The 16,196-nt window shown below is 57.0% G+C and overlaps 1 protein-coding gene across 2 annotated transcripts; it reads right to left on the bottom strand.

Moving 5' to 3' along the window:
- Nucleotides 1–246: 246 nt before the first annotated feature.
- On the bottom strand, nucleotides 247–8,950 carry KANK3 (KN motif and ankyrin repeat domains 3). 2 transcript variants are annotated; one of them, XM_012641483.1, is made up of 11 exons: nucleotides 8,927–8,950; nucleotides 8,388–8,449; nucleotides 6,434–7,696; nucleotides 6,252–6,351; nucleotides 5,852–6,046; nucleotides 5,673–5,757; nucleotides 5,088–5,304; nucleotides 1,356–1,498; nucleotides 1,017–1,217; nucleotides 835–933; nucleotides 247–544 (listed from the first exon to the last, which is right to left on the bottom strand). In XM_012641483.1, the coding sequence occupies exons 2-11, from the start codon at nucleotides 8,419–8,421 to the stop codon at nucleotides 461–463; spliced, it is 2,421 nt and encodes an 806-aa protein (XP_012496937.1). In that variant the 5' UTR covers nucleotides 8,422–8,449; nucleotides 8,927–8,950; the 3' UTR covers nucleotides 247–460. The 2 variants fall into 2 exon arrangements, with proteins under 2 accessions (XP_012496937.1, XP_012496936.1); XM_012641482.1 differs by lacking the exon at nucleotides 8,927–8,950 and adding an exon at nucleotides 8,720–8,793.
- Between the last annotated feature and the right edge of the window lie 7,246 nt (nucleotides 8,951–16,196).

The raw sequence follows: 16,196 nt of genomic DNA, 5'->3' as shown, positions 1-16,196 counted from the left end.
GCGATTGTCAAATAAAGCCTTTGTGTTGTACGTAAACTCCGGTTCTCGTCTCGGTTGTCTAAGGTTTTGCTCGGTTTTCTGGGTGACCCACAGATGGTCAACTCTGCACCCTGGAAGCCTCTTGGGGTGGGGGTGGGGGTCTCCCCAAAAGAGGCATTTCCTATTTGAGGAGGGGGAACCATGTGTCTGTATGTGCACACACACCCTTGACTCCAGACAAAACACACGCTTAGCAGGAACGTTTTATTGGGAAAGAAATTTGGGGAAGTGAGTGGACCAGGGCTGTGTCACTTCTTGGCCCCCACCTCACTTTCATGGGTCCCTGACACAGCCATCCAAGCAGACACAGCCTTGCGTTTGGGCCAGGGTTATCATCTGTACAGAGGATCCTGGCTGTCCCAGAGGCTGAGGTAGGGGAAGGAAAGATCTCCCCTCATCCAGGTCCACTGAGTCCAGCAGCTCACTGAGGCCAGGGGTCTCCACGATTGTCACTGCATCCTCCTTCACCAGGTGCGGCTGTGGGGGACTTAGGGGGTGTCTGGCTCTAGAGAGAGAGGGGGTCCTGTTGCAGTCTCAGGGACACATGGGAGAGGTCTGAGCTAGGTCTTCCTCAGCTCTGCTGTGTGACCTTAGCTGGGTTACTTCCTCTCTTAAGGTCTTATTACCTGTGGCTGTGTCTACCTCATGGGTGTTTTGCAGATGAGACGTGAGATCCCAGCCATGTGGGAGAATGCAGACCCAGATTCCCCATCCCGCCTGCTTCCTTGGGTGTGTTTAGTGTCTTCCCCACCTGAATTCACAGCTCGGAGCCTGTGTTTCTTGGGCTGCACTCACCTGGGTGTCAGGCTGGCCCGAGCTCAGGTGGGCGTGCAGCAGAGCAGCCACCTCATCCTGCTCAGCCTCCAGGGCAATGGCCAGGGCGCTGGTGCCCTCCTGAGGAACATTAGGGATGGTCAGGTCCCTGGGCCAAGTATGGGCCCCACCACAAACACACCAGCCCCATGGTGGTGACTCACATTGTCCAGGATGGCAGGGTCACAGCCTGGCTGGGCCAGTAGCAACCGAACAGTGTCCAGGCGCCCGTACTCACTGGCACACATCAGTGCTGTGGCCCCGTCTGCGTCCTGTGCGTTCACATCGGCCCTGCACGCCAGCAGAGCTGCCACCATGTCCTGTCGGCCATGGCTGATGGCCAGCATGAGTGCCGTCTGCCCTGTCTGGTGAGTGGGGAACAAGGGGATGAGGCTGGAGCAGACACTGGGGGGTAGGGAGGGGGCAGGGAGGTTGGAGATAGGTTGACTCCCAAACTGGAAGTGATCCCTGGACTCAGAGCCAGAGTGGGAGTGTCCACGCACCTGGCTGGCCTTGGCGTTGACATCACCCATGCGGAAGAGTCTCTGTACCACAGCCACGTCCTCCTCACGCCCCACGGAAGTGAGCGCGGCCAGCATGAGGGCCGAGTAGCCGGCTCGATTCTGGCGGTTGACCTCACAGACCCCTGGGAGAGAAGGGGACCTGTCCACCAAGAGGCCAACAGCCCCAGCCCAACCTAGTCCACTCACCTCCCTCCAAGCCTCAGGTATGTCATCTGCCCAACGGTGGTGGTCACTTCAGTGCTCTCCCCGACATAGCCACGTAGTTCCTCCCTCAACAGGGTTTTGCTCAGATCTCACCTCCTCAGGGAAGCCTCCCTACACCTCCCTGTTTCAAACTGGACGGGGACTTGGATTTGTTCCCTGCTGTGTTCCTCAGTACTTATAATAGCCGGCACACAGCATGTGCTCGGTAACATGTCAACTGAATGAAAGGATAAGTCTGTTTTCACAGCTGCCACCTGCCAAGCCCCCATCCTTGCTCCCCTAGAGAAGATATGTTGAAGTCCTAACCCGTAGTGCCTGTGACTGGGACCTTATTTGGAAAGAGTCTTTGCAAATGTAATCAAGTTAAAAAGAGGCCATTAGGGTAGGCCCTAAGCCAACAGGATTGGTGTCTTCATATGACAAGAGGCTGACAAACACAAGGTGAACGACGGAGGCAGAGAATGGAGTTAAGCAGTCGCAAGCCAAGAACGCTAAGGATTGCCTGCAATTGCCGGAAGGGAGGAGAAAGGGGTAGAATAGACTCTGAGCTCCTAGGAAGGAACCAACCCCGCCAACACCTTGATTTCAGAATTCTGGCCTCCTGAGCTGAAAGAAAATAAATCTCTGAAAAGTGTCTCCCAGTGGTGGGCTGGGGAGTGGCATCAAAGGTGGAGGGGCATTCGCTAGTTGTGTGGCTTGTTGTGTAGGTGTCCATTCCACCATGATGCCAGTAGAGGGTGTCAGGTGGGGAGGGGGACACGCAGAAATAACCAGAGTGGGGTCTCTGCAGGCTAGCCAGGGGTCCCGCCCATATTCCCTCACCCAGCTACCCCGAGGCCTTGCTTACCTAAAGGATCGCCCCACTTCTTGATTTCATGCCTTGGTTGTATTTTGTCATGGCCCTTATTCCCATTGGAAATTAATTCATTTATTTAATCCCTTTTTTTTAAGAGACAGGGTCTCACTCTGTTGCCCAGGCTGGAGTACAGTGGCATGGTCATAGCTCACTGCAGCCTCCAATTCCTGGGCTCAAGTGATCCTCCCACCTCAGCCTCCCAAGTAGCTGGGACTAACAGGTGCGCACCACCACACCTGCCTGATTTTTAAATTTTTTGTTAGAGACAGGATCTGGTATGTTGCCCAGGCTGGTTTGGAACTCTGGACGTCAAGCGATCCTCCCACCTCAGACTCTGACATGGGGCAGAGCTCAAGGTCAAGGGAGGGGAGCTGGCCAAGGACCCGAGAAGCTGGGAGGTTGGAGGGGCTTCCAGGAGGATACTGAAATTGACAAGTATAGGACAGTTCTCCAGGTGGCCTTGGACCAAGCCATTTTCTTCCCCCTTTCTCACTGTAGTTCTCGAAAATAACTGTAGATGGCTCTGGGAATGCAATATCCTGGGATGAGGAGGAATTTGCTGGAATAGCCCAGGCTCTGTTCCTGTCCCCCACCTAGAAACAGGATGTCTTCCAATGCTTTAGCCCAGCGAGTCCAGCACCCCAGGGCATAAAACCCAGGGTGGGCTGCTTTCCAGGCTCCCTCCCTTGCAGTGCACGCGGGCCCGCACAGGCCACAGCCCATCCACCTGGGGCAGCCTTCCTGAGCCAAGGGGGGTTGGCTCACGGGAACCCTAGGCTTCTGCGGCCCTCATGTAACTTGCTGTGTGCGTGAATGCTGTGCCTCACTGGGCTAGGCAGACGGGAAAGTGCAGCCCGAGCTTCAGCGGGCTGACATAGCCAGTGACGGTGAACCTGCTCTGCAGGGAGAACTGGCCAGGAGCTAAAATTCAAAAAACAAGGAGCAACTTGAGGTGGGAGGGAGAAGGCGGAAGAAGGGGTGACGGGGAGTGATCTGGTCAGTAACAAGAGAGTCCAAGGTGGGATTTGAGGAGGAAGCGGGGGCAAAGGTCTGGATGTGGACAGCAAAGCAGGTGGACACACAGCCCCGGAGTTCGAGGGCAATGAAAGAGGAACAGCCCTATACAGAGAGGGCATTGAAGACTCTGGGTCCTGGGGAGGGAGAGCCCTCAAGTTTACATGACAGCAGCAGGCAGGCGGATATGGGCAGGAACTGGGGGGCCTAGGGGACAGGCCGGGACCCAAATGAGGATTAGAGTGTAGGCCTCCCAAAAGGCGCTTTGGGAGGCCAAGAGTTTGAGACCAGCCTGGACAACATAGCAAGACCCCATCTTTATAAAAAAAAAAATTAGAGGTGGTGGCTGTACCTGTAGTCCCAGCCACTCAGGAGGCTGAAGCAGGAGGATTGCTTGAGCCCAGGAGTTTGAGGCTGCAGTGAGCTATGATGACACCACTGCACTCCAGCCTGAGCAACAGAGACCCTGTCTCTTCAAAAAAAAAAAAAGAATGCAAGAGCTAAAGGGGGACCAAAAGAGCCTGTCACCTCTTGTGGTGATGAATGCCTGTGCCTGTCTCACCCCTACTGCAGCCCCAGCCCCCTTTAAGGCACAAGATGCCCGGGAAATTCATTTGAATTCACTCACTGTCCCCCAGCCCCCAGAGCAGCTATCCTTCCCCGAGTCACCAACACCTGCAGGGACGGCAGGGATTTGTGTGTTTGGGAGGTGGGGGACAGACAGTGAGACCCGCCTCGGCCTGCAGTGAGTCCCAGAGGTTACTGGACCTGCAGGAGGGTACCCAGGGATGCTCCTGGCAGCCAGTGTGGCATCCCATGGGGAACGCAGCTGGAGGTGGGTGGCCCACCCTCTCCCCAGTGCTGCACTGGTGCCTCGCGGACCCTCAGTAATGTCTGGATGTGTGCCTCTCTGTTCCAGAAGGGGGAAGTTGAGGCAGGGGAGGAGCAGCAGGAGGCAGGTGATAGAAACCTGTAGAAATAGAGCCAGCGAGGGCTCTAGGGGTGGGGGCAGCAGGCCCAGTGACCCCGCCCAGGAGGGTAGTCAGAGCCCTGCCCAGTGAGTACCTTGTCTTGAGGGTGGACATGGGGGCTCAGGAACTCTGTACAGGCTGGAGATTCGGGGACAGAGGGCATGGTCTCATACAGCAATGCAGTGGTGGCTCAGAGCTCAGTGTAACCTCCACCCCCTGGGCTCAAGCAATCCTCCTGCCTCAGCCTCCCCAGCAGCCAGGACTACAGGCGCCACCACCCCCAGCTAATTTTTTTTTTTTTTTTTTTTTTTTGTAGAGACAGGGTCTCATTCTGTTGCCCAGGCTGGTCTCAAACTCCTGGCCTCAAGCGACCCTCCAGCCTGGGCCCCTCAAAGTGAAGTAATGCCCTTAAATGGAGGTCTACCTAAGCCCAGAGCCAAGAATTCCCTTCGCCTGCGAAGCGGGTAATTAGGGTCAGGGCAGAGCTGGGGAAGCGGTGGCGTCAAAAGGCCCTTCGCAATCCATCCGCGACGAAACAAAACGAGAAACCCGCGGCAGGGCCCGCGGCGCCCTGAGCCGGGCCAGCCCTCTCTGCTTTCTTCTCCAGGGTCTCACCCTAGCGGCCCCCCATTCCCTGGTCCCCGCCCACCCTTCCTGGGCTCTGACCCGTATCCAGCAACAGGCTGGAGATGGCCAGGTTCCCATGGGACACGCTGTAGTGCAGGGCCGTGTTCCCGTTGCCATCTGCCAGGTTCACCACGTGCGCCAGCAGCTCTGGTCCCAGGCGCGTCACCCCTTCCAGCACCCTGGCCACGGGCTCCGCCTGAGAGCGCCGCTGGCTCGACACTCGAAACCACTCTTGGGCCACCAGGCGTGCCGCGCCCTGCCAAGACGGGCAAAGACAGCGTCAGCGGTGGCAGGGACAGGGTCGGGCTGCGAAGACCCTTTGGTGTTCAGGCAGGGAAGGCAGGTCACTGATGGTCCTGGGGGGTGGGGGGATGGGGCTGCAACCAGAGAGGGAGGGCGTCCTTCCCTTCTGGGGGACAATCTGTGACACAACCCGGAGTGGGGGAACGCGGTGAGCGCTTGCCCTTGGGGAGTCGGGGACTGAAGCTGGGGACAGGCCCCTTTTGGGGAACCAAGGAAAGGTCGTCTCTGCCCTGAGGCGGAGATCCTTTTGGAGAGCTGGGGTCAGGGAAGGTGCCGGTGGGGCCCGTGCGACTTCCCTGCGACGGCTCTCCCGGCACTCACGCTGTCGCGGGCTCCTCCGCGGGGCCGGCTCAGCTGGCGCTGCAGCGCTGCGCACGCCTCCCTCAGCCGCGGGCTCAGCTCGCACCTGCCGAGGCGGCGGGGAGAGGCTCAGGGACCAGGGGGCGGCGGCGACAGGGAAGGGTGCAGCCGCCCCGCTCCAAACCCCTAGAGCCGCTCACCTCCCCTGTGCGGCTGGCTGAGGCTCGGCCTCTGCCTCGGGCTCAGGGTCCCGGACAACCCCGCTGCTAGGAGGGCCTGAGTCAGATCCCCCACCGCTGTCGTCCCCCGAGCCCGAGGACGAGCTCCTAGGAAGCTCGGCGCCACCGTCCTCGCTGTCGCAGTCGCTGGCGTCCTCGCTGGACGAGCTCTCGTACCTGGGGGCAGGGTGGGAGGCGTCTGCTGAGCCTCCCCTGTGGGCCCGTCCTGGAGTCCTGCGAGGTGGGAGTGGCTGTCCCCATTTCACAGATGAGGAAACTGAGGATTGCCAAGACCACGCTGCGAGCAGAGGAGCAGAGCTGGGAAATCCACCCCCAGCCTACTCTCAGCGGATGCTGCCATGGGGAGGGGGAAGGTGCTCACTCTCCGTTGAGGACCCCAACGAACTGCAGGCTCTTGGGCCCAGGGCTGGGCTGGGCACCAGGTGTACCGTCTCTCTTCTTCATGATGGATTTGAGGATGCCTGGCGGGGATCAGACGAGGACACTGAGTTCCAGTCCCGGGCCCAAAGGCGAGGACTCACGCAGCGAGTGGTCCGGACTCACCCGCGGGGGCCAGGGCTCTGTCTCCCTCCGTGGATCCAGGAACGTCCTCCTGAGTCAGGGACGGGGCCTCCGCCGGGGACTCAGTCTGCGTGGCCTTCTCGGTACCTCTCCACGGGGTCTGGGTGGCGGCCTCGCGCGGCGGGGGCCGGGCCGCCGTCGCCTCCTCCGCAGCCTCGCGGGCCTCCTCCAGCTCCCGCAGCCGGCCCCGCAGGAGCTCGCTCACCCCGCGCTGGTGCTCCAGGCTGGCGCGCAGCAGCTCCAGCTCGCGCTCGGCGGCCACGGGCAGCCCCAGCAGCGGCTCGGTCACCCACGCGTCCGCCTCAACGGTCTCGGGGGCCGCCTCCACGCCGGCCTCCCGTGTCTCCGGCACCGCCAGGGCACCCTCGTCTCGGGTCTCGGGCATGGCCTGGGATCCCGCCTCCCGGGTCTGGGGCGCCCAGTCGGGCGGCTGGGACGTGCCGTCGAGGACCTGGAGTGCGCCCTCGGTGCGCGTGGCACCCAACCCGTCGGGGCCGTCAGCCCGGGGACTGGCCCTGGCGCGGACGCCGCGCTCGGAGGTGGCCAGGCGCTCGGTGAGCCGCCGCAGTTGGGCGAGCTTGTCCGGGCGCGCCTCGGCCTCCCCGTCGGGCTCGGGCTGCGCGCGCCCGGCCAGCAGCCTCGCCTTCTCGGCGCGCAGCGCGCGCACCTGCTCGTGCAGCTCGGGCAGCGCGCGCGCCTGGTCCTCGAGCTCGCGCAGGCGCCGCAGCGCCGCGACCATCTGCTCGCGCACCAGCTGCAGCTGCGCGGGGCCCGGCGAGGCGGGGGCGCGGTTGGGGACCGGGCTGCTGCGACCAGAACCCCGCGGGCTGAGCGGGACCGCGCGGGCGGGGCTGGGCGCGCGCTCGTGCGTCTGCGCCAGCTCCAGCCGTCGGCTGGTCTCCAGGAGCGTGTGCTCGACGCGTGGGTTACGCACGGGGGCGCGCGGGGACAGTGGCGGCAGCAGGAGCCCCGAGGGCGCTCCGCCGTCGTCACTGGCCAGGGACTCGCTGGATGTCCAGGCGCCTGGGCTGCGCGCGCCCGCCAGGCTGGGCCGGGGCGCACGGGGGCGGCGTGCGGGCGGGGGTCCCAGGGCACGGCGGGCTGCGGGGCCGCGCTCCAGCTCCTCCACGTACTTGAGGAAGTCCAGGTCCAGGTGGAAACCGTAGGGCGTCTCCACCGAGTAGGGCGAGCTTGGGCTGCTGGCGCCCCCGGTGGGGCCCGGACACAGGCAAGGGCCGCCCAGGTCTGCGGGCAGGACGGGGGCATGGTGGGGGAGGTCGTGGAGCGGGTCCCCCACCGCCCCACCACGCGCCTGCAAGACTGCCAGAGCACACACCCACGCCCAAGGCTCGCACATCTATCTGCACCCAAATAGTCACGCCATCACGCGTTATTGAGCGCCTACTGTGTGCCAAGCACTTTTCTAGGCCCTGGGGACAAAGCCCTGAACAAGACAGACATCCCCCCCTCTTGTAGGAAGCAGATAAACGGAATCATTCCAAAGGGTGCTTAGGGCAATGATAATAACAGCACGATGATGAAATAGTGAGCGACTGGAGGGCGCCAGACTTGGCTCTGATTGTCAGGGAAGGTTTCCTGTGGCGGGGACGTAAAAGTTGAGGTGTGCATGACCAAGGAGGAAGCAGCTGTGGGCTCACGGTTTCTAGAAGACAACAGCCCATGCAAAGCCCCTCGGTGGGATTGAGGAGGATGAGGCGGATTGGCTGGAGGCCCAGCGGGGTGGAGGCCAGGTGCCCTGAGCAGACTAGGGGGCCTTCTGGGTTTTAAGCAGGGTCATGACATTGCCCAGTAGGCCTTTGGGAAGGGCCCTCAGGCCACTGTGCAAAGGAAGGACCTGCAGGGCTGCATCCACACACGTGGGCACCAAGTGTGGATCTGTGCACACGCATGCATCTATCTCATTTTGCACACTCACCGGGCAGGTTCTGATTCAGGGCAAACTTGGCCATGTTTTCTCCAGTAGCTGCCAGACAGACCCTGAAAAAGGGTCCCAGAGAGGGTGAGGGCCAGGCCCTGGCCCTCTGGCTCCGGCTGCGGGCTCAACCCACCCGCCCCCTACACACATGCCCTCTCCTTCCTCCTCCCAGAGGAGACCTGGAAACTTTGGATTGAATGAATGAATGAATGAATGAAGGGGATCCCAGGCCTCAGCCTACTGGGCAGGAGGAGGCAGGAAAGGCATCAAGCCAAAGGGAGGAAGATGAACAAGGAAGCAAGAGTAGCTGGGTGTGGGGGAGGCATTCAGACCTGCTGGGGGTTCTGCTAACTCCTGGGGAAAATTAGAAATCCATGCTCAAGGCCAGGTGCGGTGGCTCACGCCTGTACTCCTAGCACTCTGGGAGGCTGAGGTGGGAGGATAGCTTGAGCTCAGGAGTTCGACACCAGCCTGAGCAAGAGCCAGACCCCCGTCTCTACAAAAAAATAGAAAAATTAGTTGGGTGTGGTGGTGCGCACCAGTAGTCCCAGCTACTCGGGAGGCTGAGGCAGGAGGATCGCTTGAGCCCAGGAGTTGGAGGCTGTAGTGAGCTGTGATGACGCCACTGCACTCTACCTGGGGCAACAGAGCAAGACTCTTGTCTCTGAAAAAAAGAGAAAAGAAATCTATGCTCAAATAGGTGAGCTGTGAGCCTTTAGAAAAGGGAGGTGAGAGTTGGAAGCCCTTCGTGGGCTCATTAAAAACTGATCCGCACAGATTCAGCACAAATGTGTATATATATGTATATATGAACAGGATATTTGAATATTTTTCCTTAGATAAATGCAAACAAGATGTAATTGTGCATCTGAATTTTTGCCAAGGAAACTTGGGAGACCCTTGTAGGCATGACGGAGAATTGTGAACAGGATGCACCAAAGGCTGCAAATCAGTGGATATTTGTCTCCCTGGAATGTCTCCAGTGGAGTGTCACAGGGCTTTGTCCTTGGCTTGTAAGAGCTGGTAATGGAACCACAAGCACCCAGGTTTTCAGAGCTGCGGCTCCCCATGGGACTGACGGGGAAAGCGATTCTTCAGGCTCTGTGAAATAAGGAAAATTGGGCATCGAATAATGTGACATTTAACAAGGACAAACGTTGAGTCCAGAACTTTGATTCAAAAAGCACAGGGTGGGAAAGATGGGACTTTGGAGAGTCCACATGGAAAAGCTTCGGGGAGTGGAAGGCAGCTTGTATTGAGTGCCTACTGTATGCCCCGCCTGATTACATGTAATCTCTCTACAATCCTGCGAGGCAGATATTGTCATTCCCATTTTACAGATGGGGAGACTGAAGCAGGGAGCGCTTAAGTCGATTCCCTGTGGGAAATGGCCTCAGATTGGGCTCTGCCACCTTCTGGGGACTCCTTGCCAGCAGAGCCCAGCCGCAACTTCTCACTATCCTATTGCTTGTCTAGCCCTCCCCCGGCAGGCACCTGCCAGACCTGATTGACACTTTCCCTGGCCCACTGCCCTCTTCGCTAACCACCTGGCAACGCTCCCAGCCACCCCTTCTGACCTGTCACATTCCAGATGACCACCTGCGTGCCTGACACCACCAGCCATTGAGCACTCATCAGCCTGTCTGACTCCTCACCCTGCTCCACCCCTTCCAGGTCCCACCTCTGTCCACCCTGCGTCCCTGAGACCTCCCTTCTCACCCCAAGGCCAGGTGGGGGAGCCCTTTCCAGTCCCCAAGCAGCTGTTTCCCGTCCCCTAGCACCAGCTGCAGGCCAGGAGGGCAGCAGGTCATCTCGGAGGACAGCCAGTACCTCTCACAGCTTGTTTTCAGGAAATTGCCAGGGAAGAACCGGGTTGTGGGAAAAGCCCAGATCAAGGCGTTAGGGGTCTGCATCTGCCTCTCTCACAGTTGGCCGTGTGACTCAGTGAGTCAGCTCCCTCCTCCGGTGACCCGGTCACACCTAAATCTGAGCCCCTGGGACTTCAGAAAACATCTGTGGGCCATTCCTAAGACCTAAACCAGCTGGAGCAGCTGGACCCAGAGGCAGGGCTGAAAAATGGGTGGATGTCCCCAGAATGGCAAATGACAATAATGACACTTTTGGCATTGACTAGGGGCCAGCTTCTATTCTAAGCAATTTATGGGTATTATTTTTTTAAATCTTACCTAAAGCCTCTGAGATTGGCTTTCCTATTTTCATCGTCCTCCCATTGTACAGATGGAGAAACTAAGGCACGATTAAATGCGCTGTCCAAGATCCCTCATGGGCAGACGCAGGATTCGAACCCACGTAGCTAGTCCAGAGTCCCCAAATTGGCTCCTAAGCTTGAATGGTTTCTAGAAATAGCCCCTTCCCCTTGCCAGGAGGGGCAGAGAGCGTGAGGAGTTTGGCCCTCCCAGGCTGCACCTATGTCAGTCTCTGCCTGTGTCCCTGACTGGGACTGGGGGGAGTGTGGAAGGACAGGCCCGCACCTCTGCCGCTCCAGGGGCTGCAGACTCGCTGCAGTGGGGGCCCCCCTTCCCCGCCCCCTGCCCTCCCCTCTCCCCGTCTCCAAGCCCTGGCTGTCACCACTAGATCCGGATCCTCTGCCTGAGACCCCCTCATTAGGCCGTCACAGCCGACGCCATACGCCCCCTCTCCCGCCCCAGGGACTATTTCGGGACGCCGAGCTACGATCGCGAAACCGGAGGGGTGGGGGACGCGGCGGGCCATTGCGGATCTCAGTCCTCGGGAGGGGGCGCCTACCAGGAGGCCCTGGGTGTTGGCACCCCCTAATGTTGGGGCGGGACTCTCAGCCCCCTGCGATGTGGCGCGGGGAGGTCGGGGGGAGGCTGATGACAGGAGGAGGGGGCTGCTCAGGTCAGCAGCACACCCATCCCCTCCAGGTCGGCCTCGCAGAGACAGAGCCGTTTCCTACAGGAAACGCCGCCGGGCGGTCCCATCCGCTGCCCATTGTCTCCAGGTCCGGGGGCCACCCGTCCCTCCCCGCAGCGCCGCTTCCGTATCGCCCTCCCACACCCAGCCCAGCGCGAGGGGCTGGACCCGGGACCCCCAGCCGTCCGGGAGCAAGGCTCGGAAAAGGTCCCGGGGACGGGTGGGGCGCTAGGAGGGCGAACAAGCCCCCTCACTGGCTCCTGAAGGGCGAGAGGGGGCTGAGCTCAGGAACCCAGGGCCCCCCGGGGCTACCCACCTGGGGCTCCCAGTGCGACACGGCTCCCGCCCCGTCGCAGCGCGCTGCGCCCGAAGACCGGCTGGGAGCGCAGCGCCGCGCCGCGCCCCGTCCCGGTGCGCCCCCCGGATCCCTCGCCAGGACCCCAGTCGCCGTCCCGGCAAGCTGGCGCTTTACCTGAAGCCGCAGCCCCCGCCGCGCCCGCACCCGAGCCCGCCCCCTCGAAGTTCTGGGACCGGTTTTCAAGGCTTTGAGATTAACTGACGGCCACTCCAGCCAACCAGCACTCGAGTCTCTCCAAGCTGTCCAATGGTGAGGCGGGGCGGGACTCATAGGCGGGGCCTGGAGTGTGGGTTGCAGATGGGGGCGTGGCCTGGAGTGACACTCCTCAAGGGAGGGCGGAAGCGAGGGCGGCATTTCTGCCCCAGCTGCGGTCAAGTCCTACCCAGAGCGCCTGGCTGAGGAGCTTGGATTTGACCTACAGGGCACTAGGGAGCCATGGGAGGACTCTGAGTAGAAGAGTAATCCAGTCGATTTGTGTGACTGGAGCTTGTTTCCCAGTGCCAGGGTGAGGTACCAGGACCCTGGATCTCAACCACCGCAGGGCCTTTGTACGTGCTGTTGCACCTTCCTGAAATGTTTTTCCTTGCATATGTGTCCACCTTCTCCTACTTTTTGAGGCTCAACCTGTGTGTTCCCGCCCCCTAAACGCCTAACGTGGCCCCTCCCCAGTCAATATTTTCCCTATCGCTTTGCTCTGTGAACCTAATAGCTACTTTCGCTATGGGAAAAACAAATTTATTTGTTTACTTGTTTGCCATCTGCCTCCCCCACTAAAGTGTCAGCGCCATAGGAAAAGGGAACCGATTGGTTTTGGTGACTGCTTTATCCAGCGACCCTGGCACAAAGTAGGTGCTTAATAAGTGTTTGTTAAAATAATGACTTAAAGGCCCTGTGTAGTGGCTCACACCTGTAATCCCAACACTTTGGGAGGCCAAGGCGGGATGATGGCTTGAGGCCAGGAATTCGAGACCAGCCTAAGCAAGAGCGAAACCCCATCTCTACAAAAAATAAGAAAAATTAGCCAGGTGTGGTGGTGCGCACCTGTAGTCCCAGCTACTGAGGGGGCTGAGGCAGGAGGATCACTTGAGCCCAGGAGTTTGAGCCCAGAAGTTTGAGGCTGCAGAGAGCTATGATCACACCACTGTACTCTAGCCCAGGCAACAAAAGGGAAACCCTATCTCAAAGCATAATAATAATAGTTTAATATTACATTTAACTCTTTAACCCATTTGGAGTATATTGCGATCTAAAGTGACTATACATCTCTAGAGTAAGCTGGCTAAAAAAAGAAAAATAATAAAAAAAAACAAAGTGACTATACAGATTGTTTTTTCCCGTATTAATTTAGCATTTATTGAGCACCTACTTTGTGCCAGGTGCTGTGTAGGTCCTTCAGGGGACACAATCCCAGTTATCCTGGGCTTCATAGCTTTTTTTTTTTTTGGGGGGGGGTCTTCATAGCTGAGAAGTGGAGACGAACTTTTGAGCTAAGGTTTTTGTTTTGTTTTGTTTTGTCATTTTTCAAACAGAGCCTCACTCTGTTGCCCCGGCTAGAGTGCAGTGGCAACATCATAGCTCGCTGCAAGCTCAAACTCCTGGGTTCAAGTGATCCTCCCACCTCAGCTTCCCAAAGCACTGGGACTACAGTCATGAGCCTCCACACCTGGCCTCCACTGGAATTTAAAAAATTTTTTTTATTGTAAAATAAAGTGTGCCCAAACACACATGCAGCCAAATCCGAAAACCTGCGTAAAACAAACGTATAGCTGAAGCAGTTATTCTAAGGGGGAGTTCTCAATCACGTTGATTTTGCCCTTGGGGACATTTGGCAATATCTAGGGACATTTTTGGCTGACTGGGGGAGGAGAATGTTTTAGGCATCACAGTGGGTAGGAGCCCAGGATGTAGCTAAATACCCTAAATGCACAGAACAGCTCATCCAACCAAGAATTATCTAGCCTGAATGTCAATTCTTCTAGGTTTGAGAAACCCAGCTTTAAGGTGAACATGATTGTATCCACCCCCCAAGGTCAACAAACAGCAGTTCACCAGCTCCCCCAAAAGCCCATCCATGGGCTGTGTTCCAATCACAGCTGTCGCCTCACTCCCCAAAGTAACTGCGGTTGTGACTTTCTTAGTCATCCCTGCCTTGCACTTCTGTGTAGTTTTATCACCCAAGTATGACACTGTAGACACTGGAGTTTAGTTTTGTCCGTTCAAAAAGAACACGATGTCTTCGAAGCCTCTTATAATTCACATGTTCCCTGCATCCCTTTCCTTCCCTTAAGATAAAATGATTGCACAACTCACTGATTGTATTGAAGCATTTCCCATAACCTAGGGTGTTGCTGATCCTACACTCAGAGTGCGATTAGTTGAGCATATTCCTCTGTCCTCTGTATTCCCTGAAAATTGGCAGATGGTTCTAGAACGAGGATCAAACTCAGGTTCAATTCCTTTGGCACAGCCATGGGTGGTGGTGTGTTCTTTCACGAGAGGGTCGTGCTGTTCAGCTGTCTCTCCTTTCGTGAGGCTAGCAGGCACTGAGGATTAACTCATTGGGGTTGCAAAATGGTGATGTCCTCTCCTCTGTAGTCCTCCTTTATTAGCTAGAGTTCTTCCTTTGTAGGATAATTCTCCTTACGTACTATTTAGTTTCTCAGCGGCACCTTCGCAGAGGAAAGGCAAGGCAAGAATTTCCTTTTTTCCCTTTGTACAACTCTTTTCAAAATAAGGAATGAGCTGGGAATGGTAGTACACCGGCTACTTGGGAGGCTGAGGTAGGAGGATCACTTGAGCCCAGGAATTTGAGGCTGCAGTGAGCTATGATTGTGCCACTGCACTCCAGCCTGAGTGACAGAGGGAGACCCCCCATCTCCAAAAAAAATTTTTTTTTTTTTTTTTGAGACGGAGTCTCACTCTTTTGCCTGGGCTAGAGTGAGTGCCGTGGCATCAGCCTAGCTCACAGCAACCTCACACTCCTGGTGGGCTCAAGTGATCCTTCTGCCTCAGCCTCCCGAGTAGCTGGGACTACAAGCATGCGCCACCATGCCTGGCTAATTTTTTCTATATATTTTTAGTTGTCTGATTAATTTCTTTCTTTTTTTCTTAGTAGAGACAGGGTCTCGGTCTTGCTCAGGCTGGTTTCAAACTCCTGAGCTCAAACAATCCGCCCGCCTCGGCCTCCCAGAGTGCTAGGATTACAGGTGTGAGCCACCGCGCCCGGCCTCTCCAAAAAAAATTTTTAAAAATTGAAAAAGCAAAATAATGATTGGATTCTCCATCATCCTCTGAAGGTGATGAATTAGGGGTTTTAGTTTTTATTTTATTTTAGAGATAAGGTCTTGTCTGTCACCCAGGCTGGAGTGCAGTGGTGAGATCATAGCTCACTATAATCTCAAACTCCTGGCCTCAAGTGATCCTCCCGCCTTGGCCTCCCAAAGTGCTGGGATTACAGGCTTGAGACGCCTCACCCGGCCGAGAAGGAATTTTGATTGCAAGGGTGAGGGGAAGGGATGTAATGCTCTTAGACCTCTTAAGTAACTATTTTCCCCCACGGATTCCTCATACCCTGTGTTCATGGCAGAAAATATGATCCTTTTCTGTCCCACCCTGTCCCACCCTGTCCCAGGCTGAGACTTGAGTCAGAAGAGAAAAGAGGCAGGGAGAAGTGGGCCCTTGGCCACTCCAGAATGCGCGTGAAGCCCTTGTTGGCCACTTTCAGCCCCTTTGCCATTTCAAGGGCCATCTAGAAACTCCAGAGCAGCCCCTGCTGGAATGCCCCTGGTCTGGAATGCCCAGCTGCCCCAGAGAGGCTGTGCCTGCCCCTCCACACTGACGCACCCGACCTCAGAGCTGACCGGCCCCAGCTGGGGGCTTCGAAGGGTGGCATCTCCTCTGCGCACCCAGTCCCCAGTTTCACCTTCCACCCCCCTCCCAAGGTTCCAAATCCAGCTGGTCCACATCCTGTTAGTTTCACCGCCTGAAATGCATCCCTGTCTCCCACTTTCAGTGATGTAAGATGTCACATCCCTGCATGCATCCCCGCAGTGTCTCTCTCTTAGGCCGGTTGAAAGTTACATGAATGTGCATTTCACTGTTACTCTTTATATGGTACACATATGTTAAAAAGCAGGGTGGGGTTTTTTTTTTGTCCTTATTCAGTATTTAAAACTCTTACTAAAAGCAATCAATCAGAACAATTGATTCAGGCAGGACTCATCCATAGATGCTGAAACTAGTGGGTGAAAGTTTCAGGAGGAACGGGACATTTGTAGAGGTCCAGTGTATCTGCCTGTAAGACACAAGTTAATTACAAAGGGGGAAATTGTAACTTTTCAGAGAAGAAACTGTCATATACCACCTTAACCTAGTGATCATAGTTAAAATGACCAGTCATGGGGCAAATAGATATCACATGCCTCTTAATGTGATCTGTGCACAGAGAAGGACACACTCCCACCTTCACTGCATTTTATTTTATTATTTTTTATAGATGGGGTCTTGCTATGTTGTCCAGGCTGGTCTCCAACTCCTGGCATCAAATGATCTTCCTG

Source organism: Propithecus coquereli, unplaced genomic scaffold (assembly GCF_000956105.1).
Source record: "Propithecus coquereli isolate 6110/MARCELLA unplaced genomic scaffold, Pcoq_1.0 Scaffold164, whole genome shotgun sequence".
NCBI lineage: Eukaryota > Metazoa > Chordata > Mammalia > Primates > Indriidae > Propithecus > Propithecus coquereli.
The sequence above is the reverse complement of the archived record's forward strand: the minus strand, read 5'-3'. Positions and strand labels throughout refer to the sequence as shown.